Source organism: Maylandia zebra, linkage group LG9 (assembly GCF_041146795.1).
Source record: "Maylandia zebra isolate NMK-2024a linkage group LG9, Mzebra_GT3a, whole genome shotgun sequence".
In the NCBI taxonomy this organism is placed as follows: domain Eukaryota; kingdom Metazoa; phylum Chordata; class Actinopteri; order Cichliformes; family Cichlidae; genus Maylandia; species Maylandia zebra.
In genome coordinates this window covers 8,290,549-8,314,026 of record NC_135175.1, presented here as the reverse complement: position 1 = coordinate 8,314,026, position 23,478 = coordinate 8,290,549, and the positions used below count along the sequence as shown (strand labels likewise).

The following is a 23,478-nucleotide window of genomic DNA, read 5'->3' as shown; positions in this document are numbered from 1 at the left end:
GTGAAGTCTGATGTGATGCTTGACCTGACCTACATGACCAAAGTCGAGGTCATGGTGAGCAAACACTTCTGGCATTGACTTCAATGTTTGTGTTACTCTTTCCTTCCAGTCAGCTGACAAAGGAGAATCTCCAAAGTCAAACTGTAAATCTGGACTAGAATTGTTCTTGTCTTTGACAGAGTCAGGTACATTTGTGTCAGACTTATGTGCTACTATTTGTTGAACAGCACTGAGTTCAGCGATCACTGTTTTTGGTGCGATTGTTACATCATGGGCGGTTTCATTTTTGACTATCACTGCCAATGTGCTCGCCCTTTTCTTAGGCAATGTGATTAAACAATTTGCTACCAGTAGGCCACCAGGCAAGGAGGGTGTTGTTGGTTGCTCTACCAAGGCCCACTTTTCATTAAAGGAGCTCCCAACAAGGGCTACCCCTTCTAAAGCAACAGTCCGTCCAGCAGGAATCGTCTCAGATTTCCCCCCAGACAGTTTTACTTGGCCCAGCTTGCCATTGGGTTGCTGTCTGTGCCTAAGCTCCAAGGCTTTGAGGACTGCTCGGTAGCCATACTGGACAGGTAGGCCAAATTCATTCATGTGAGTAGCAACACTTGAGTACAACACGTCTAGTGTATTGGTGCCAATGAGAATTTGCTCTTGGGCATTTTCTCTCATGTTTGGAACCACAAGGGCCAAAGTAGAAATCTCAATCTCCTCTCCTACAAACTCTTTAGGAAAAGTGATATCTATTTCCACATAGCCAAAATATGGAACTTGCTGTCCATTAGCTCCTTCAACCTCCAACAAATCATCTAATGATTTAATTTCTTGGTCCCTCAGGTTGCTTTCATAGAAGGACAAGGGGATTGTTGTAACTTGAGATCCAGAGTCTAAAAGACAGTTTACCCTTTTCTCTGCAACACACACTTCAGCAGTGCATTTGCTTCCAACTAACCTCTGTGGCAGCCCACATGGCTGACATTTTGGCTGTCTTTTGCCTTTTTGCTTGGAGGTAGAGGGACTAGTGTTAGACTGAACTCCTGTCTGTCCCACAACAGGAGTTGCTGTCAGTTTAAATGGTGTGGATCCACAGAGCCATTCTGCGTCTCCCACTCCTGCCGTTTTCTTTGAAATTGCTTCCTTTTTGCTGCTACTAGCACGGGGTTAGCCTCATTACTGCATCTCAAGGCTACATGGCCATCCTCTCCACACCGAAAGCAGTACCACGGGCGTGGCCTGGGAGGTGGCTGGTGCTCTGGAACAGGCACTGCCAAGGGCTGCTCAGGAACAGGATTGGTCTGCACAGTCACCTTTGCATTTGAGTTTGCGTTCTTACCCCTGCTTTTCCTGTGGGGGGTTAACTGAGCCATTTGAGCCTGTAACTCAATAACTTGTTTCTTCAGGAGATTGGTTTCTGCTACAGCCTTAGACTCAGAGCAAACACAGGCAGTTTGCAGTTGAGACCAAACATGCTGTTTGGGTGGGGCTGGCTGTTGTCTGGAAGTACCAAGGTGCTTTTTCATACGTACTGCCTTGTTAGCATGCTTGTCTTCCTCAGTACGCAACAGGAGCAATAATTCAGCAAAACTAGGAGGGTTTTTAATTTTTTGTTCAAGCTGGAGCTCTGCTATTAAGGAGTCATCCCAGCAGCCTCTACAAAACTGCTTCAACAACTGCCTATCAAACTCATCAGCAGAGGCCCCTCCTCTCCTTGTAGCAGTGTTAAGCACAACTTGGAGTCTGTGAAGGTAGTTTGATGGTTTCTCACCAGCATTCTGCAGAGTACCCATAAACTTAGCAAACAGCTCATCTCCATCCTCCACAGCACCATAAGCTGAGTCAAGAAGCTGCAAATATGCAGAAGGTAAAGCTTGTGAATCAAGATGCCTAATGAAATCTGAAGCAGGGGGCAACAAGCTGTCAACAATCTTCCTGGAGCGACTTAAATCAGACAATGCTGGGTCTGTTAAAAGAAGTTCCACACTAGAGCGCCAGGTCTCATAATCCGTTTCATTATTTGGCCGCGGCAATCGGCCTGAAAAGACTCGAAGGCGTGAGGCAGCATAATGGTGTGGCGGTGCCTCCTCATTTCGCACAATATGCTCCACAACGACCTTTTGTATCTCAGGGGGGTTGAGATCACTGGGGCTTAGATCTGGGCATGAACTCACCGTCACTGGTGGTATTCTCGGATGTTGCTCTTTGGTCAGGTTTTGTATCTCTGGAGCTGAGCGTAGTGCAGCACCCTGAATAGTGGTATCAGGAGCAATTCTAGATTGCATTGCACCTTGCGGTAATGAGGCCGAGCTGAAATTAGGTGCCTGACTTCCCTCATGTTGACTCCTGTCCACAGGGGCATTTTCTACTGTGGCTGCAACTGTAGAGCTCAACTTAGTTAGTTCATCTTGCAAAAGAAGCTGAAATGACTTCCCTGTTAACTTAGCAATGTTTTGCAACTCAGACATGTAACTCTCAGTAGCACTATTGCTAACCACAGGGGTATAGACACTAGCAAGCGCACACACGTGGAAAGTCACATCAGGCCGAGTGGGGCTTTTGTATTTAAATGGCAACAAAGGAGCAAGCGTTTGCAACGCAGTACCAAAAGTGAACTCAACAATTGCATTGTTATGGAACTCTGAGTTCGGTTCATCTATACGCAAGACACGGTTAATAGAACCATGAGTCTCTAGATAGCTCTGTACTTCATTGTCCACCTCAGTCCAGGTTAACCCTTCAACCATGACAGAGTTAGGGATCTTTACCAGCTCACGTGTCACTACCTCCATGTCACCAATTTGGCAAATTACTGTTATAATGACTGAAGATAAGAATTTTTGCCCAAAAAGGAGAAAAAATGAAAACAAAGCGTCAATAGTCTGCCACCTGCTCCTGGCTGGCTCGCCAAGTTTCTGTAACACCCCTTTCAACACTTGGGATACAGATTTAAATGGTCACCTGTGTGTTGGGCCAATAGCTGAGGTTCGACTACTGGAGCAGTGGATGACTAATGAAACGCTCTGAGAACTTGGTTTGATCAATTTGTATTCACAATTAAAGAATCTTACATACATACAATGAAAACAATAACAGTACATGAAAGGAAAAATTGGGCCCAAGTCACGGAAAATAATAAACAAAACACACACAACCCCGGGGGATTTGACTCAGTCTCTCTCTCTCGTGTCAGCCGACACCCTTAAGTGTGAGTCCAGCAATGAGGATTCTCTTTGCAGGATGTGCAAAGGAGGAATGACGTGCAAATCTGTTCTACCACTTAAGTAGAGTTTGTACAGTTCACAGTTCGTCCAAAGAATTTAGTTCTCTTCCTAGAGCAATCATCTCAAGGGTCCTGGAGGGGTGGCTCGCCATCTTTGGACTGGATCATCACTGAACTGTACGCCCAAGTAAAAAACCTGATCAAAGTAACCAATAAAATGGACTCTCCTGGAGCTTCAAAATGGCGATGGTGAAGCGTTGTAGCACAACCAGAAGAATCCGAGCAGTAACAAACTCCTTTCTGGTTAACAACAATTTCCAGATAGTTTATTTCCACCGTACAATCCGACTGAATAAAAACAACCACGCTTTTCACTTGGAAAAAACGGACTTTTCTTCCTCTCCCTCTCTCCTGATATCCGTAACTGCTACGCAGTGAACGGCAGGAGGCGGTACTTCCCCCTGTATACTTCAAGGACCATCAGGACATTATAGACATCTTCTATTTTATTAATTCTCAACAAAATAATTTAACTTAATAAAACTTAACAGTGAACTCAAAATACTAACATCACTCATAACACACTAAAACCCCTTAGTAACTCTCCAGGGTTACACATTCCTTTAACCACCTGAAGGTGACAGTGTTTTGTCATCAGTGTCTCCTGGCTCCCTCTTAAAACGCAGTCTAAATCCCTGCCACCGAAGTGAGCCTTCACCCCTCCTAACCAGGCCTGAATAATTCTTTCGGACACCACTTTCGGAGTTTGGCTGAGTACTTTGCTGTGTCACATTTAAAATGTGGCCACTTATAGAGGGTTTTTTTTGTCCCTGAACACAGCCTTGCCAAAAATAGGGACGCTGTTAGGAGAAGTTTTCTCAACAAGCTGCAGTTTCCTATCATGACTGTTGTATTGGCAGACAGGGACTCGCTCAGTGGAAGAAGTTAAATAGATACATTTCCATTATTGAGGACACAAACTCTGCTTCTGTATAGTTTTTTTTCTGCTGCACTTCTTCTATCTGTCCGTCTCATCACAGCTCTGTATTTCTTTTGTTTCCTTTTCTGACTCAGAAGTGTGTTAGTGTGGGGATTAGAAAGCAAAGATTACTCTGTGAATACACCTGCAGAGAAAAAGAAACGGAAACAGACAAAACTCCCAACACATTTGTGTGAAATGCTAACACTCTCGCCACATGACAGAATGTGATCCTTATTAGCTTTCTGTTGAAAGTCTTGGACAAACATTATCAGATATCTGTGTGCTCACTGAAGTCTAAAGCCCGTCTTAAGTTACACTGGTTGAAATCCCCGTGGCTGAGAAGAAACAACAGGGCGGCAGTGATGTTAGCTTAAAGAAATAACCTGTGAGACCCGCTTCAGGTATGCTCGGTCCCACTCAGCAGGGGAAAAGCTTTCATGCACAGGAATGTTTGCAGTCTTGCGACGATGCCACAACTGCTGTCTTGTAGACTCGTAACAGCTAATTCAAGATTCTCTCTTGCATGGAACACGGACCCTTTAAGACACCTTAAGGTCACCTTTGATTTCCTCATGGTGTGAGCAGGTGCGCGTGTGGAATACTGGGTTGGTCCTTAAAAGAGACATGAAGTCGCTTCCTGTTTATTGCTCTGAGTTGACTTTGCTTTTCCCCAAACCATGTCATTTTGTAATAGGGTTCCAAGATTATTAATTTAAACCAATGGACTTTAAGTGATACAATTAAACTTGACCAAATCTTCACCCGGTGCCCTTTTCCATGGCTTGATTATTGACTGCCAGTGCTTCTTATTAGCATGTCGGTCACAGGAGAAGCGGCGGCCCGCGGTCATGACGATAATTGAGATCGTAATCACAACCAATGAGTTTGTGTGTGTTTGCGCATACGTGTGTGTGGTGGGGGTTAGGTTCGGGGGTCCCAGCTGTCACATGGGCTTTGATTGATGGATGGCTGATGTATGATGATGGATGCACACTCACATTAAGCCGATAGACGGTCGTACCCAGGTTCGTCGCGGCTTCGGTAGTTTAAGGCAGTGTTACAGCTTCATTAAGGCAGAGAGCCACTGTGGCCATAGATCATGGCGGTGACAGGCCAACATTATGTCTGGCTGGGTTGATAATGATGCCATGAATATGAGGGTCACAGGTTGAAGGGGCATTAACATATGTAAGGCTCACGCAGGTTGATGTGAGATAGCAGTAATGGCAGGATTTCTTCACTGCTTTGAGTGTGTTTTTTTTGTTTTTGTTTTTTGGAGTCCTACAAATACCTTTCTAGCGCATTTCAGTTTTGTCAAGTTTTTTCTTCTATTTTTGTCCCTCTGGCAGGTGGCAAAATCATCAGCAAATGTTTGATATTCCAACACCGATTGGCCTTTTTTTTCTTTCATCTTCAGTTCTCTCATTTTCCTTCTTTCTTCTTTTTCTCATCTGCCCGTCTGTCATTATCTGCCAACCTCTTGACCTTCACATTGATCATTACACAATATTGATAGCCTAAATTGAAATTATCCTGCCAGTCTTGTTTTTCTCTTTCTTTCTTTGCTCATCTGTCTGCCTAACCATTGCTAAAGGTTATGACCCCTGACCTCCTCCGGCTTCCCTCTTTCCGAGACTTCGAGACTTAATCCAGTAATGGACGCAGCAGCAAAGGAGTTAGTACAGGACACCAGGGGCTGACAAGGAGGGGGAGGGTAAAAGGGCACATGTGCCTCCCTCCTCCTTTTTTAGTTTGTACTTCTATCCATTCCCAAGAAGCCCCCCTGCAAACCCCTTTCCCTCTCCTCACCACTTAAAGCTGGGAGCAGCTGCGCCAGGAGCACAAAAAAATCTTTAGAATCCATCTTTTTAATTCCGCTTTATTACACCCACTATCAATATTGTTATTGTTTAAAGTGGCTCTGGCTCTGACTGACGGGCATCCCACCGTGCCTCTCTCGTTAATTATGTATAGAGGAAGTAGTGGCGGCACAGGGGGTCGTAGCAGAAAAGACTTAGGTGGTGGTGGGGGGGATGCTGGTTGTGTATGGGATGGCGAGGAAAGCTACACCGGTCTGCTGTGAATTATTTACCACTGGCTCGTGGTTCACCTGCTGAGCGTCAGGCACTGACATTTGCAAAGGGAGCGATTGTCTGCATTCAGCACAGTGTGGCGTCTTGCTGAAGTAAATGAGATTCTTTACAGGTGTAATGCTTCTCGAATTAATCCGGGAGACCTAATAAAAGACAGGATATCGGCTCTGCTTGTTAGTCAGTTAAAAAAAAGGGGATTTTAAAAGTGGGTGTACGTGTAAAGAGAAATGCAACAGTGGTGAAGTAAACCCTCCAAACCAACCAGGTCCCTCTGAAAATGATGCACCAGATGTCAAATGATACACTTCTGAATGCATATGTAATATATGGCTGGTGCACCAGTGCTGCTGCTTGGGCCCATTTGAAATCTAATATTAGCCTTTCATTATAGGTAGCCAGTGAGAGCGTGTCACTTTGGCAACGTGCTAGAATAGCAAACGAGTTAGAGGGGTTCAGCTGCATGTGAATATCTGCTTCTGGAGTGGAATCATCTGCTCCTTCACATGGTGATAGGTTTGCATATATTTGTATTAAAGGACCGTGGCTGTCTTTTAATCCAACTGATTCTTTTCGGCACACGAGCGACTATATTTCAAAGTACGCAGCGATGTTGCTGCTGTCATGTTTACAGAGACCCTGTGGTAAAAATGCGCTTGATTTTAAAGGTGTTTTTGTGGATAGCCCTGTCATTCTTTCATAATAAAGTCCTTAATGATTTCTCTGTAATTTAAAGTGTCTCCAAGCAATTTCACAATAAGTCAACGCCAAAGTTTCCCAAGTACAAAATGCAAAACGTTATTGTGTTAAAGTTTTGGCTATTCTCAGGAAGGGATGTGAATCTATCCGAAGTAAAAGCTCACTGAAAACCAATTTAACATCAAAGGAAATTTGAGACATTTTAAAAAAAGGTACACTGAATAGCATTCGATATTTGAAGTGACATTCCCAAATATCTCATTTGATTATTCTTCAATCCCCTCCTCTTTTTAAAACTCACTGAAATCTGTTTTTTTAATTGCCTCCCTCCGCTGTCTGTTTTCATACAGTGGATTGGAAAACTTGGGCCTCTCTAATAAGCTGCCCGTGTGCATTCCAGCATACGATAGCATCTGAAGGATGAGGCAGTTTGAGAATGCAAGTGGGAAAGGCAGAGCTTGGCACTGGGTTTTGGGTTCACACAGCTCTGTGAAGAGCGCAGTTGGACCTGGCCTAGCAGGTCGGCAATCTTTGTAAGAATGTTTCCGGGGAGTATAGCTGTGTCAAAACAGTGGAGAACAAAAGCATCCCCCTCCCCTTTTTTGTTTTTCCTGGTCCACTGTTCCAAAACTTGTTGTTTAAAACTTTCATGAAATAACTTTAATTTTGCAGCTTGTTCAACATCAGATGTTATTTTATACAAAGAACTTCTGACTGACTAAATTTGTCTCAAGATCAACTCGGCTCCTTCTTGTCTAAGTGCTGACGATCGTCTAGTCAGTGCTTCTGCCAAGCTCTGCAGCTCCCACTCAGTTTTAGAGTGGCCCTCCACAGAGAAACCTGCAAAGGTGACTTGTTGCTGCAATGCACCAGTCTCCCTGGGAATTTATATTTGAGGTCCCCTAATGCAAAATACAGCAACACATTTCATATTCCATGGCGCCAACCTATACTTAGACAAAATATTATAGCGTCATAGTCGGGATACTGGAAGCCAAAGTCATATAGCTTCTCCACTGGCCTCTTAGTGTCAAGCAAGCTCATATCTCATAAGAGTTGTCTATAAAGATCCGATAGGCTCGTAAAAGCTGACTTAACCTGTTTAGATGGATACTGTAGCCCATGGCCTTCACACCTTATTTAAGGCTAATAAGGCTGACACTTCATTCTTCTTACCCTAAAGAGGAATTTTGTTTATGTGCAACATAAACAGCTGCAACACTGTACATATGTTTCAACTCTATATATATGCTGCTTTGAAAATAAAAGATTTACTGCACATAGCATGATGCAGCCAAGACATTTCTTGTGCAGTTACAAGTTTCGATCATGTGATGAGTTTTAAATCATTAGCATGCAACACATCTTTGTCTCATTACACAATGGCACGTTCATGTATGCACATAAGAGTAAGAGTGTATTTATTAGATTGTGCAGTCCTGACCATGCTCCCTCTCTCTCAGAGTGAGCACCCTTCGCTGAATCAATAGATTTGGATTATGGGCCTTAACTTCAAAGTTAATCTCTTTGGAGAATGCAGCCGTGCTTTGTTCTTCCTAGAAAACAATTTAAAGAGAAGTTGCCAGAAATGAGGACAAGTAAAGCTTTCAGGGAGCCTATCATCCACACAAATCTTAGCTTAGTTCCTGTACCTTCATAATATACAGCACATCATGCAGAAATAAAGGTTTCTTTGACTAGTTCCATTATAATGTTTAAGCAACCAAAGGTTTAAAAGTTGCTAGTAGAAAGATAGGATAGAAAGCAGAAAGGGGAAATTCATCACTTTGATCTGTTTAGAAATCATGCCAACTGAACAGAGAAGACAGAAAAATGGTAATGACTAGAAGAGTTGATGTCTGTACAATAAAAAAAAAAAAATTTAAGGGTGCTTTTAAAGTACACAGGACTACAGGTATTTAAAAGGAACAAAGAAAAAGCCAAAGATCATTGCCTTTTCTTCTTTTCTTTGGAGTCGTGCTTTTCGTAGAGGAGAGCCTTCTGCCGCTCCTTTCGTACCGGACAGCCTGTTGGAGGGTTAATCAGAGCTCCGTGCTCCCGAGTCACGCCACTACCACATCCCAGGCAGGGATCCCACACGATGGCCTCCTTAGGACCCCTAAGGACCATATATGTGGTGCTTTTGAGTCTGAAAGGAACCATGGATACAGATTCATGCGCACACAGTCACAGCACCACATTAGGGTGGGGATTTTAGCTGGCAAGGCGCCACTGTCGGTGCATCAGTCACAAGAGGACATGGGTGAAGTCAGAGCCTGACAAATCCAGGGTATTATCAGGCCTTTGTCCAGCCTGCAGCTGTCACTTACCAGGCTAGTGGGGAGAGGACGAGGGGGACAGAAGGGAATTCATGACCTATCCCTCTAGCCACAGAGGAGCACTGAGGCATTCAGAAGTAAAACATATGGGAAGAAGAAGAAGAAAGAAATGAAGAAGAGATGAGGCGAGAGAAAACTGGAAGAACTTTTTTATGAACATGGAAAAGAAAGTGGAAAGTGATATACGCTTCAAATGCTTCCATTTGATTGCTGGCAAAAATCATAGCAGAAGGGCCGATATATGCTGATTTCCTTCTGAAGACGCTAAAAAAAATGTTTTATCTTTGTCCCTCTCCCCTTCAAAAATGACCAGCAGTAATGCAGATCTAATCTCTTTCTATCATCGTGGTAGGTCCCAAAGGCTGTCCATTTCCCCCCAAATGCCTCATCTTTCTGTCTTTGAAATAAATGAAAGTCCACAGGGCGGTGGAATAAAGATGAGCTAAGCCTTTGACTTGATGCAAGATTGCCAAAGGGCCCAAACTTAAGAAGTCTACCCCCCCCTCATCTGCTGCACAGAGATACTGCGGCCAGTAAGAAACCAGATAATCTGATAGAATTTCAATCAACAGCGATCAGATAAGAAATAACAGAATGTATGATTTTAAAGTCGCACGGAAGCTCCGGCAGTTCAACCCTTTTCCGCTTTTAGTTGGAAATGAACATTTCTGTAGCAACAGCCTGAACTCCAGTCAAACTTCATCTCTGAAATCTTATTCCGAGGATTATAACACTCTGCTGCTCTCATTCGAATACCCCTGAACTTAGGTATGCTCATATGACCCGTATTACACTCTTGGTGATTGGATTACTCATTTATTGGCCGGTGGCGGTGTTTACGGGGCATGTAGAGACTCAGCGCAGCTTTGATCCACCAACAGAAGCAAATATGAGGGCTGCTGCATAGTTTACATCCTGGGCCTAAGCCTTGTGGTGTGCGAGGCATCTGCTAAATCCTCCCGGATCAAAGGATGACTATTACACAGACAGGCATCCACATACCCCAAATGCAGCTTTAGAGTGTTCATGACCCCTGTCAACATGTCCATGTGAAAGCACAGGTGTGGATGGGTGTGGGGGTACACACAGACACATGCACACTACCGGTGCCTCAAAGTTTGCTGCTAAAGAGTGGCAAAGCTGTTTCTGTATAGGCTGATGTTTTGTAATGTGATTGGCTCATTGCTAGTTCTTCACAAGTTCGAGGAGCTCTAGGTTCTTTCTGAATTGTTGTTGTGATCCGACTTTGCAGGCCAGGAATTCGTATGTTCACTACTCTTGATAAGTCCTCAGAAAAAAGCTTTTACTCAGTAAATTCAGCATCGGTGTGTCTTTATTGGATACAGGCGTCCGTAATAGTCGAGAGAGGGGGGGAAAAAGACATGTTGGCTCTTTTGTCTCTTCCTCCATCTTTGTGTTGCCGACTGTGTCGCGCGGTGATGTTTGCATGCATCTGGGAGAGACACAGCCAACCCAGGAGGCCAAGTGCTGACATTTCAGCCCGCAAAGTCACAGATGAATTTGGAGCAAATCTCATTATACCGGACAGAATAAAGATGCTGCCTGTGGAAATGCTGTGGCATATGGACACTTTATCTCCCCCCATGTTTTTTAATAACTTTACACACACTATCTCGTTTCCCACTGCAATCCTGCGCGGCGGTGATGCGGACAGCTCGCTTGCACCCCTGAGGACACTTATGCCACCTGTGACCTTTTCCCTTTTATGCACAAACACACTGCTTACAGCAAACTGATGAGCAGTGCTCATTCGTACCATATTCCGTTGGCCTGGTCTTTCCTTATGGGGCATGTTCTACAGGCCAATTACAGACATTGATGTATTTGGAGGTGCATTTATAAGTGGTGACCTGATGCAGCGGCAACAATCATGCTGACTAATTACCCACCAAGGTGCCTGAGCGATGTGGGGCTCTTAGCAAAGGCAACTGAATCCATCTTCTTTATGCATGCAGACAGGCCTGCTGCTGGCTGTTACACTGACAGGGGACAGTTTCGGCTGGCTGTTTGGGCTTGATTCGTGCTCTCCCCCGATTTTGAGCTCCGTTTATTAACATATGAATATATTTACAGACCCTGAAAGTACTCCCAAGAATCCCATCACGGTGAAAGACAAAAAAAGATAAGGCCCTCCAGATCTAATCTAGATATGGCAAATGCCTCCTTTGAACACCTACGACAAATTTACCCCTTGGTAAATCAAGCCGTCATTCCCGGCCCACACTCGATGCAATTTCCATTTGTTGTAGTGCTTTAAAAAAGTGTATTAAAGAACTGCTAGTTCTTTAAATTGCCGGAGACCTTGTCTTCGCTCATGTTTTCCTACTCCACACCCCACAGCATCGTCTACCACACAGTGGAGCAGATCTTCACTGTCACGTTGATACTTTCGTGAGTGAGAGAAGGGCAGAGGGGCTTTTTATGCAGTGAGTGTACATGGACTCTAGTTGTCTTGTTTATAACCTGTGCTTTCTGGATCACCAGTTGGTTCCTCTCGCCCAGTGGTACATGTTCAAGATACTCATGGTAGCACTGACCCTCCATGGAAGGTCGCACAGAAAAAAAATTATGAGCCTTTTATTTGGAGTTTGCTCACTCTTCTCTTTGAGCGGCAATTAAGCTCATTTGGAGTTCACAGATCTATTACAGTGTTGTGAAACCTTTTTTTCTCAACAAGCAGGGATGATGAAGAACATAAACCCACAGTTGCAAATGTGTTTTTTTTTTAAATTTACACTTTTGCTCAAAATATCTTCAATAAAATCTCTGCAAATGTAGTCAAACGATTGCACTGGTAATCACATGGAAGCACACAATTATGAAGTTGAAGCCTCGATGCTTCTGTAGTTAAAGTAATGAAAACTTGTATGATAACAGGAAGAACATTTAGAGGAGTGCACATGTGCGGTTCTATTGACTAGAATTAAGTAATTTAATTTATTTAAAATTGCATTTGCTATTTAAGCAACCTCAAGTAAATAGAGAGGGAACATTGATTTTGTAATGAACAGTAATAAAGGGACTTCACCATTACTCCACACCCTAAAAGCATAAGCTACCTCACACCCCAGTGAGCCACTTAATTGCCCACATCCACATAAAAAGGCCTAATGTACGCTCCCTGCGCTCCCACACATATAAAGCTATAGGAATCAAATGGAGTATAACTAATACAATTGATTTTGATCGGGAAGTACGAATAACACGATAACTGTGTCTTGCCAAGTGCTACTAAGGGGCACGCTCCGAGAGCCGTGCATCCTTTATGAGCCGCTATTTATTGTGCTTTTAATGAAGCTTGATTGGCAGCATGTCCTAGTGCCCATTATCATCAGAAGGATGTGCTCATTCTAATCTGCAATTATCACCATAATTGTGCTCAGAATCCTCTGGGTCCAAACAAGCAATCACTTCCACTGCTGCTGTGCCACCTGTAAGTGCTGCTCAGGAGGACACCCTGACAGGCTGACAGGTCTTCATATCAAGGGTCCTTTTTTTTTGTCTTTGGCTTTTTGTCTCCCTCTGCTCTTTATTTCTTGCGCCATGCTTCCCTGCTTTAAGTTTCACTGGAAATTTTGTCTGGGGTTTGTTTCTTTGTTTCTTTTCCTTTTCTCACATGCTCTTGATTAACCTTTCCCTTTTTTCCCACACGGCGCCATCCCCACACTCGTCCTCCTTCCTTTATCTCCCTCTCCTTTCCTCGCCCCATCCATCCCACTCCTCTCGCATCCCCTCCCAGCTCAAATTCCTAACCTTTGGTCACTTTCATCCCCGCAGTATGCATAAATGCAGGCCTATTATCAAGCCGGTTGTCTCATCATAATTATGCATTTTGTCATGTGCTGCCTCTGTAGCTGGTGATAAAAGGAGAGCCTGATTAAGCTGAAGGAAAGCTATTGATTCCTATTGACAGGCTCCTCAAAGGCCTTTAATGAAGGAGATGTAAATGAGGGTTTTCCACAGCGTTTAATGACTGCGTACCATAAAAGGCCAACATTCTTCTGCAGTCTGAAAGAGACATGCATCACTGACAATGGTGCACGAGGGACACTTTCAGTTATAGTGATGTTCACAGGCAATAAAAGGATGAGAGTAAAAACACAAGAGTGTTGGAACACAAATCGCAACTGTTGGATTTAAAAATCCTCTGCACCATTTATGTGGAGAGGTAAATTGCTGAAACGCAGAATTACCTGTAACAGCATGCTAGCAAAACCAATGTGTACCAAAGCATTAATGAGTCTAAATATCTAATTTCCTTTCTTTTTTTTTCTTTCCTAGCAGTCAGATGGCGCCTAGTAACCATGACCGGATACAGAGACTAAGGAATGAGTTCCAGCAGGCCAAGCAGGAGGACGACGTAGAGGACCATCAGCACACCTACAGCTTCAACCAGTCCTGGGTGAGTATCGAGTAGGAGCTGTATTCCAGGAGAGTGTACATACCTAAAAAATTCTTCGGGATCAATCCAGAGTTACTAGCTGAATGGATTCTTAGGCCTACACATATTTTTTTATTGCTTACTAACACTTCTATTCTGTTAACTTGAATGTATTTATATAGCGTCAAATTAAGGCACTTTATATATAAGGTAAACTCCCTTTTAACAAGTAGAAACCTCTGACAGAACCAGGTTCAGGGAGGGGCGGCCATCTGCAGGGACTGATTGGGCGTGAGAGGAGGGAGGCAGGACAAAAGAAACCAGGAGCCAGAGTTTAAAATGAATTTCTAATGATTAAAACCTACAGTGCTTTATAAACACGTGGAAAGCAAAAATGAGGTCTTGAACGCATTGTAGTAATATGAGTGTTTCTGCCACTCACTAATAAATCTTTGTTTTTCAGTCATTTTTACAAACAACCTCATTTTTTCACACTTTTTGTGCCTTAATCACAAGTCTGTATTTATTCTGTATTTAGTGGCGAGTCGAGCAAAATATCGTTATCGATATATCGTTGCTGAGGCAACGTGCATTGAACACGACACATGAATCAAACACAACTGGAGAATGTAGCATCGGGTTCACGTGGGGATGATGAAATGAACATATTATTATATAGGAAAATCCAAAAAAGTGGGTTTAATAATCATCAAAAAAAAAAGACACATAGATGTTAATAATTGCTGAATGTGTAATGATTGGTCCACATGTTAAGGAAAAGATGGTCATTTAATTAAAATAGATTAAAAATATTAAAGTAATTTTTATTAATTCCAAATGATGTGGCATGAAGCAAAGAGCAAAAACAACAATATTACTAGTTTGTTATAACACAGCATGAAACTGTCACTGGTGCTGTCGTGTGATGCCATCAACCTTTTAGACAGCGAAACTGCCAAACTGCAAAAACATTAGTTTTCTCTATTACCTAAAAGCTACATTTCGTAGACTAATTCTTAATTTCTGGATCCAACCTTTGACCTAGACATAATTTCTTATCTGCAGTCACTGCATTTGCCTTTTCAGTCTTGGAAATATGACACACTTATGGAAGGAAGGCGATGTTAGGGGACAGAAACTAAAGACACCTACCCGCACTGTTCATTCTAATTTTCATTAGACTTGATTAAAGGGATTTTTAAATTAAAACAAATTTAAATTAAAATTTGAGAATAGTTGCTTTAAGCCGTTCTACTCTCCAACGCTTGATCTGTAACAACAATGGGATTTATTCTTCATAATTGGAAAAATGTAATCAAGTTAATTCCTTTGTTAATTCATTCACACTTGATCTCATATCCATCCCTGCTGTGCATTAAAAGTTCAGGAACTTTAAGTAAGGAATCATATCCTTTTCCAAACTCCCTGTCAGGTCACCGATAATCTAAACTGTTGTCCCGCTTTTTACTTAACTGGTGTTTTAGAGGCGTGTAACTCATTAAAAACCATAACAAAAAAACACAGATAACCAAGTCGCGGGACATGTGGGATGTCAAATACCTCCATGTTATTTATCAATAATAACTTACAGTGACTTCAGTTTTTTGGTTTCTTTTTTTACTCAGTAACTTTTTGACCTCGGAGAAAAGAATGCGGCTAATTGTTGCTCCTAGCAGAGCTATTTAGAAAATGACGGGCCAGAAAGTCAGACCTTGAAAGTTAAAACATTTTGCATGCAATTTTCTAGAGAATTATCAGTGTTGGTTTGTCAGTTAAATTGGTTTGGAGTGGCCAGCATCTTCTACTGTTATTTCCGCTGTCCAATTGAGTTTGGGTAAAACACAGCAGCATGCTTCCCACCGTGTTCCTACACAGATGAAGGCAGGCTGTATTTGCTCTGGATTTTCTTCGGTATTTGTCAAACTGATGTTTGAAAAAAAAAAACACAGAGTGGACGTCTATCTCTGTTTTCTTAATCTCTCTTTTCCCATCCGCCATTAGATGTGAACTGTTTGCTCACCACCAAGAGGTCTCAGTCTTTCTCTCTGAGCCGCTGAGCTCTTAATTGCGTCTGATCGTCGACACTATCGGGCACACCACTGCTCCACTGGTAATAAGATATAGGGCCAGCCCTTGAGTATTGAAGTCTGTTTTATTAGTCCTCTTTCATGTTATTTTAGTCATGTGAACAAGAATTCACAGTGGCAGAGCTTATTAGGAAAGGCAGACTTGCACCCGTGTTATGCGCTGACACTGATTAGCAGAACTCGAGGGAAATCCCGTCTTAGCGTCGTCTAGAAGCAGAATTGATATGGCTCTATTTAAAGTGAACAGGGTAAGGATTTTGCTTTGAAAACCAAAGATATTACAGAAAGATGAGACAAGTACAAAAATGTGAAGTGACATACTGACATTGACTATGCTGACAGGAATGGATAGTTAGCATCTTTACTGTATATTTACCTCTGCAAGGAGGTTAGGTTTTGGCATAGTGTGCGTCCATGACATTCTTTCTTTCTGTAAACACAATACCTCAAAAAATTTGGATGAATTTTGATCAAATTGGTCGGGTTGTAGAGGTCCATTATGCCAACCTTGAAAGACCAAATCCATCAAAAAAATAGCCAGAAAATTCAGATTTATGGGGGGAACTGAGATGTTTATTAACCCTTATAACAAAATCCACAATTTGTTTGCTATATCAAGTTGTGTATAATATATTTTTATTATATATTTATTACATATTTTTTGTATCGCATTTGATACATTGGACATTTTTGGCAACTTTTTGTTAACAACAATGTTAATTTTAGACAAAAATTTTTTTTTCTCCATAACATTTTGATACTTATGTATCAAATATGATACAGGGCATTATAGGGTTAACAGTCCGTTAAAACTTTCCTTACATCCCCCAAGATCTTCAAGGTCAACTTAGTGACTTACAGGTAAAAAATTGACAAAAAGCCTTATGACTTAGAAAACTATGTATAGGGAATGATATATGGGAATTCTAGATATAACGTTACTTTGGACTAGAGATGGCACGATACCACTTTTTTATGTCCGATACCGATACCAATATCATAAATTTGGATATCGGCCGATACCGATATGAATCCGATATAGTGTGTTTTTTAATAAATAAAACTGTTTTTTTAATATCTTGCTGCTTTTTGTATAAGTTCAAACTCAAGTTTTAAAAAAATAAAACACTAAAGCTATTCTGTTATACCTGTATGCAAAAAATACACTGCAGCCAAAATATTTCATAGTTCAGCAATACTGATCAATCTAATAAACTTAAACCTAGTCTATCCTCCCTATTCTGGTATATTAAAGAGTAAGCAACCTAACTAATAGGGTTCCAAACTCCCAGCAAAAAAAGTAAAAAAAATAGGGAACCACCCTCCACCTCATGATGCTTAATTGACGTAATCAACTTTAATTTGATGCAGTGTGAAAAAAATGCACAGAAATCAATTATTTTTCAAGAATAATTAAAGAGATTCAACATCTTTCTTCAACAGAATTGCAGACTGCACAGATGGTACCTTCCCAAAGGAAAAAGTACTATGGCTTACTAGGGTATATTAGACTTAGTAGTTACTATATACAGTCATGGACTTCTATACATTTTACATCAGATTAGAACTTTGGGTGTAAGATTCAGATAATTAATTATTAAAAGCTAGACATTTTAAATGAGAATAAGAAAGAAAAGGATGTCTTTGTGCCCCCTTTCCCTGTTAATGCCCTATCGGCCCCCCTGGCTAAACTTTGCTAGATCCGCCCCTGCACACTTACCAGCCGTCAGCTACGTAGAAAAAGATCGTGGTGTAGAAAGTAATATTAAATAAATTCTAACAACAGATTATCAAGCTTAAACGTGCTGCTGTTGTTCAGCCACTGGTTTCCTCTTTCTGGCGCAAAGTGGGCAATAAACAAACAAGAGAGACGGACTCGCGACAGAAAAGCCGATCAGCTGATCATTAATCAGTTTCACGATTAAAGTAGCAGCAGGAGAGGGAGGGAGAGAGGCAGTCGCTCCATATATCGGTTGTTAAGCTTAACGCTAGAATGCTTTACAAACATTCAGAGATGAACTTACACACTTGCTTTACTTCTCTCTGGGATAACTTTCTCGGTAAATGCCAGTTTGGTAGCGAGGCTACAAATACACACAGCTGCTCTATCACGTGATGCATACTGCTCTGACATGCTACGGTTATGAGCTGAGTTACGCCATGTCGCAAGTTTTGTGAGGTGCTTTTTTCATATTTAATGGATCGGATTACATTTTTTATTTCTCTTCAATATCCGATCCAGTATTTTAGGTCAGTATCAGACCGATACCGATACGTAATATCGGATCGGTCCATTTCTACTTTGGACCTCTGACCTCTTCTTCAAGGTCAAATAAGGTTAAACCTTCGTAAAATCTAAAATTCTACTGTGTTTGTTTATATTGAAAACATTTAGGGAATGATACTTTTGTATGGGGAATTGAAATATTATCCCACATTGGACCTCTGACCTCACTTTTAAATTTCACATCTGCCTTTCTTTGAAGCCAACCCCAAAATGTGTTACATAATATCATACTGTAGTATGACATTATATAATAAGGTGAGGTTATTCATGTCCTGTTATTTACAAATCAGTAGCTATTATCCACTACCTGCTCCTACGTAATGTTACATACAAAATATAAAAGCAAATACTGCTCAGAGGGAACTGCCTCGGCGGAGGAAGATTTGTCACAACTTTCAGAAAGTGAACTTCTGGTGTGGGTTTAAAAACTGTGGGTGGAGGTAGTGATGACAAAAAACATTTATTTATTTATTTTCAGTGTTTTGACCCACACTGAAAAATGTAAAGTCATAGCTGAGTTCTGTTCAAAGCTATCGGAGCTATTTTTTTCTGCACTGAAACTGATATGTCCTTTTTTAACAGCATGTTTCACTCAGTTTCATTGCTGAAGATTGTTCACAATGATGAAAGTGAAACCTTTCTGACCTCTACTTTTATAAATCAAATCGTTCAGGGAATGTAACCATGAAAAGCAAGATGCTCCGGCAGGCAGTTAAATGCCTACCACATCAAAGTCTGCAGAACTGCACTTTGATGCCTGTTTCCCCTGAGCATGCGAGGCTCCTTTGTGATAGCCTCCACGCAAATATACTGTACACAAACAGGAACTGCTAGCATCTCAAAGTGTTACTCAAGAACAGCAGCAGTTCAGATTTCTGCAATCATTTATCCAGATTTAAGGATTTTAGGTTATTTTAGGGTGCAGTTCTGGGTCACAGCACATGATCTTCATCAGTGGTTTCACCACATGTGATGGATAAACAGACCCGTGAGGACTTAAGACCCTGCTCTTCCATGTTGGCTTAATGGTTTAGCTTTAAAATTCATTTTTAATTTGGAAAAAGCTGTTTATGAAACATTCTCACGTTAAGGCCTGTTAAGTAGCTGCTCTCAATTTTATAGCCTGATCGTCATTAGCAGATGTATTCTGCATGACTTACATTTGATCTGTAATCCATTCAAACTGTGACTATAATCTACACTACAAAACACAAAATATTCTCTGCTAAAACGAAAGCCAATGTAAATGTTTTGCTTTCGGAACTTTAGAAAAATGTGTAAAATGATAATAATAGGGTTCGGCTAAGATAAGGGTACATGCATCAGTATTAGGTGTGGGGCCTGGTCTCCATGGGTTTAACCTCAGCTTTTCACTCAGGTCTGCCTGCTGCTAACAGCTGTAATGATCAGGTCCATCGCTGAACCTAAGCTCCAACATAATGGAATAATGATCAAGATACAAAAACCTCATCTATCAGTCAATCCACTTAGCCCAGCACACGCAATTAGAGCTGGTATGTTTTTTCTCCCGCTCGCCCTGCTTGTCTATAAGAGGGAATTTCCAGATGTTCATCATAAAGAACTGTTAAGCAATGTTTTTCCTAGAGCCCACCCCCCAGCCTCACATACACACACTCTTTCTCAATAAAAACAATTTGTGCTGTTAGGCTAGAGCACCAGTAAGCATGACCACACAGAGGAGAGCACCACGCTGGTAACTTGGATCACACACATCAACAGCAACTTTTAAAGCCCACATTTATGTGAATTCTTTTGATTTTATTATTACTTTGAATTCTGCTACCAGGGTTCATGTGTGTGCACATATTAGCTCTGCTTATGCAACTACTAGTTTCCTTAAATATTGTACTTTCATGTTGATTAGTGTTGTGTGCCTCACAGTTAACTCTATTACTATGTGATTACTTGAAGAGTAAGCCCTGTTTAACTAGTCACTTGACTTCCTCAGAGCTAAACAGCCAGGGATTGAACCACCAGCCTTCTGATTAATAGATGAGTAACCCAGAAAACAAGCTTCCTGGATATGTCACGCAGGTTTGCGGTCTAACGTTTCACCCGAGCTCTGGCAGTCGTGTTTGTGTGTCCGAGACTCGGCAGTTGGCACACTAACACCCTTGCTATCTCTCTGGCCCTACACAACCCCCCTATTTAGAATTTAAGATAGCCCAGAACAATCTCACACCCAGCGAGGAGTTAACACGTTACAGGAAGGCCATATCATGCTGTGAAAAAATAAGGGAAAGCCTAAAACCAGCATTGCAAACCCGTGCTGAGATGTGTTTCTTTCAACCAGATCTCTGACATTGATTGATTGTCGCCTTTTAGGGCTTCTTAGTCATGCTACTGCATGACTTTGTAGGGATTAGTGCTGTGTAATGTTGTGCAAGTAGTGAAGCAAGGTTTAGTGGCAACATGGTTAAAGTAAATACCATAAGCAATGGGATTTGCCATTGTATTTGAACAATACCAACCTTAAAGTTATGTGGCTTGGTTGTTAATGTGGAATAGATTGATGCGTGATCTGATATTGTCACGTTGGTGTTGTTCCCATATCACAGTAATATAGGTCCAAGATCAACGTCGCACTGACCAAAGATGTTATCTGAGCATTCAGTTAGCATTAGCCAAGAAGCTAGCTAATACTAATACATTAGTAGCATAAATTTAGCTAACAGCAAACCTAAATAGACAATATTTTTTATTATATTCCATGAATTAATAAAGAAAACACTTGAAAGCTGCTACCAGTTACAGAAGAGTTTGATATAAATAAAGGCATGTTTTTCTTTTCTTCCCACATTGCAAAACAACGTGATTGGTCAGTTTCACTTAAAGATACAGAAAAGAAAAATGACTTTTGTGCTGCCTTATGTGCATGCTACAAAGTCTCTAAATGATATAGCGATAGCCACACCAACCTCCTATTCACTGTGGTTCCTTGGACCAGAGGCCGGGAAATGGCAGACCACACTGCTTGATCCAGATGGTTACACCACCCGGAGCTACACACCCTGGTAACCGCAAATGGACTGAGCTTGCTTATAATAAATTGGCGGAATTGGGTCGGTGCAGTGACTTTAAGAGAGACTGATTATCCAACTGGGCTTTTGTCAGGATGTGGTGTTTCACTACCATTCTCTCACTTTCTTCTTGTTGTATTTGCCCATTAGCAATCTTAATGTCTTCCACATGTCTGTTTGTGTACAGCTCGACTGTTCTCTTAAAACGGTTCCCTATGTGGTGGCCTCCAAGCATACTATCAAGAGAAGCATGGGCGGTAAAGCCATATGTTAGTGCTGGCCCATCATCGCAACCTGCTTTGATATCTCAAAGGTTTGTGACCAGCTCTGAACCAAGAAATATTACACCTCGGCTGTCTTGCTCGACTCCCACCCAGCTGCTTTCCTCGTCCTAGTTTTTTTTTTTTTTTTTGATAGCTGCAAATAATTTTCATAATTACATCCCGCCGGCTCTCATGTTTTAACAGGTGGAGAATTTTTGTTTCCTCCTGCTTTGTCTGTGACACCACCAAGGAAGCAGGGGAAAGATAAAAACGTGCCATATTGACATCATTTTTCACATTATTGGATAAAAACAAACACGGACATCTCTTTGATTTGATTTCAACAAATGTCATGTTTTATATGGCATTATATTCCAGGTCTAACATGAAATAATCTGATTCCCCTTCCCTGGATAATGGCATTAGGCTGACTGATTTTCTCTCCTGGCTATTTCTCATGCATTCTCTTGGCATGGCGTCATCCACGTCAACCCTTCGGTTTGAGACTGAAGAGTGTAGCACCGCAGGATTCCTCCTCACTTCCTTTCAAATCACATTAATAACTTTCAGAGTGCGTGACTAATTATTTTCTCACTACCACATTCGACTCCAGTAAAATTATTTTTCTTTTCCACCTCTCAGTTCATCTGATATTGGTTTATGTGCTCTACAGTTTCTGAGCCCGGGAAACATGTTGTTGCAGCGAAACCTGAAACATATGAGTCCAATTCACTTCGCCCACGTGGAATACTATTATGTTTTTAAGACTCGGAGGGCTTGAGAAAAAGACTTGCTGTTGACGCTGAGTGAAATGTAATTGCGCTGTTATTGCAGCTGTCCAAGTGAGGAGAAAAGCAGTCATTTCAGGAACAGAAGACGTTTCCAAGAAGACGTTTTTGCTGACAGCTTTTCATTCCACCAGCGCACCTTTACCCCATCGATTAATTCCAGAATTGTTCTCGTCGGTCAGATATTGCTGTATTATCAGAAGTGTTTGGCTTCACAGAGATACACTCGCAGCGTCTATTGATACCCCCCCAAAGGGCACCTTAATACCCCATATTTAGCATGTTTAGACACTTGCTTGTTACTGTAATGTACATATTTATAATACCCATATATCATTCTCTATATGTCTACATGCTGTCAATACAAATAAAGGCAGTAAGAAGAGCTGATTATACTACTATTAACACTTTGACCTTCAGATACCTCGAACTTGAAATAGAGGTCAAAGGTTATATGTGATATGATATTTTAAACCTTTATACAGTACTTAATATATGTTGATATTATGTTTGATAGTTTCAAGGTTTTGGTGATCTTTTGATCAATAAATCCTTCAGTTCACCTGGAAGACCTTGGTTAATGTAAGCCAAATTTTAATGGATTGTTAACATGACCGCACTCTACACCCTGACCAAGTTTGATCAGAAATCATTTGAGACTTTTTGTGACTGAATTGCAAGCACGCACGCAAATGCTACCAAAAACATAACCTCCTTGATGGAGATAACAATGGGAAGGTATCATTTTGTGGCAAATAGGGCTAATGTTGTAAATTGGGGAATTTTAAACTCAAACCCACAATCGTTTCTTCAGCCTAACCACACAGCGAAAAGTACGTAAAACGCAAGTGCAAACAAAATTAATCAGTGAATAGTTTTAATAATGAAAAATCCCAAATGGGAGCCTTGCCGCAGTGTTCTGGCTGACAAATGTCACTACATCTTAGAGGTGGCTGTAGCTCAGGTCATCTGTTGGAAGGTTGGTTCAATTCCTGGCTTCCCCTAGTCTGCATGCCAAATATCCTTGGGCAAGATATTAACCCCAAATTGCTCTCCGATGCATCCATCGGAGTGTGAATGTGTGTGAATGTTATTTAGAAAGCACTTAGAACAATGTGCTTGTGCAAATGGGTGTGAATGGGTGAATGCACAAGTTGTGTAAAGCACTTTGAGTGCTCAGAAGAGCAGAAAAGCGCTATATAAGAACCAGTCCATTTACCATTTACATCCACATCTGGCTGTCTGCATCCACAGACACCCTTTCAACCATTAAATGCAGATTT

General features: G+C 41.5%; 1 protein-coding gene across 2 annotated transcripts in view; it reads left to right on the top strand.

Moving 5' to 3' along the window:
• LOC101476097 (partitioning defective 3 homolog) overlaps positions 1-23,478 on the top strand; it is a 351,693-nt gene that overhangs the window by 314,182 nt on the left and 14,033 nt on the right. The window contains exon 22 of one of the 2 annotated variants that reach the window (XM_076887953.1): positions 13,633-13,750. In XM_076887953.1, the coding sequence (XP_076744068.1) occupies positions 13,633-13,750 (118 nt within the window). Of the gene's footprint in view, positions 1-13,629; positions 13,751-23,478 lie in introns of both variants that reach the window. The other variant, XM_004568509.5, reaches the window with a different exon arrangement.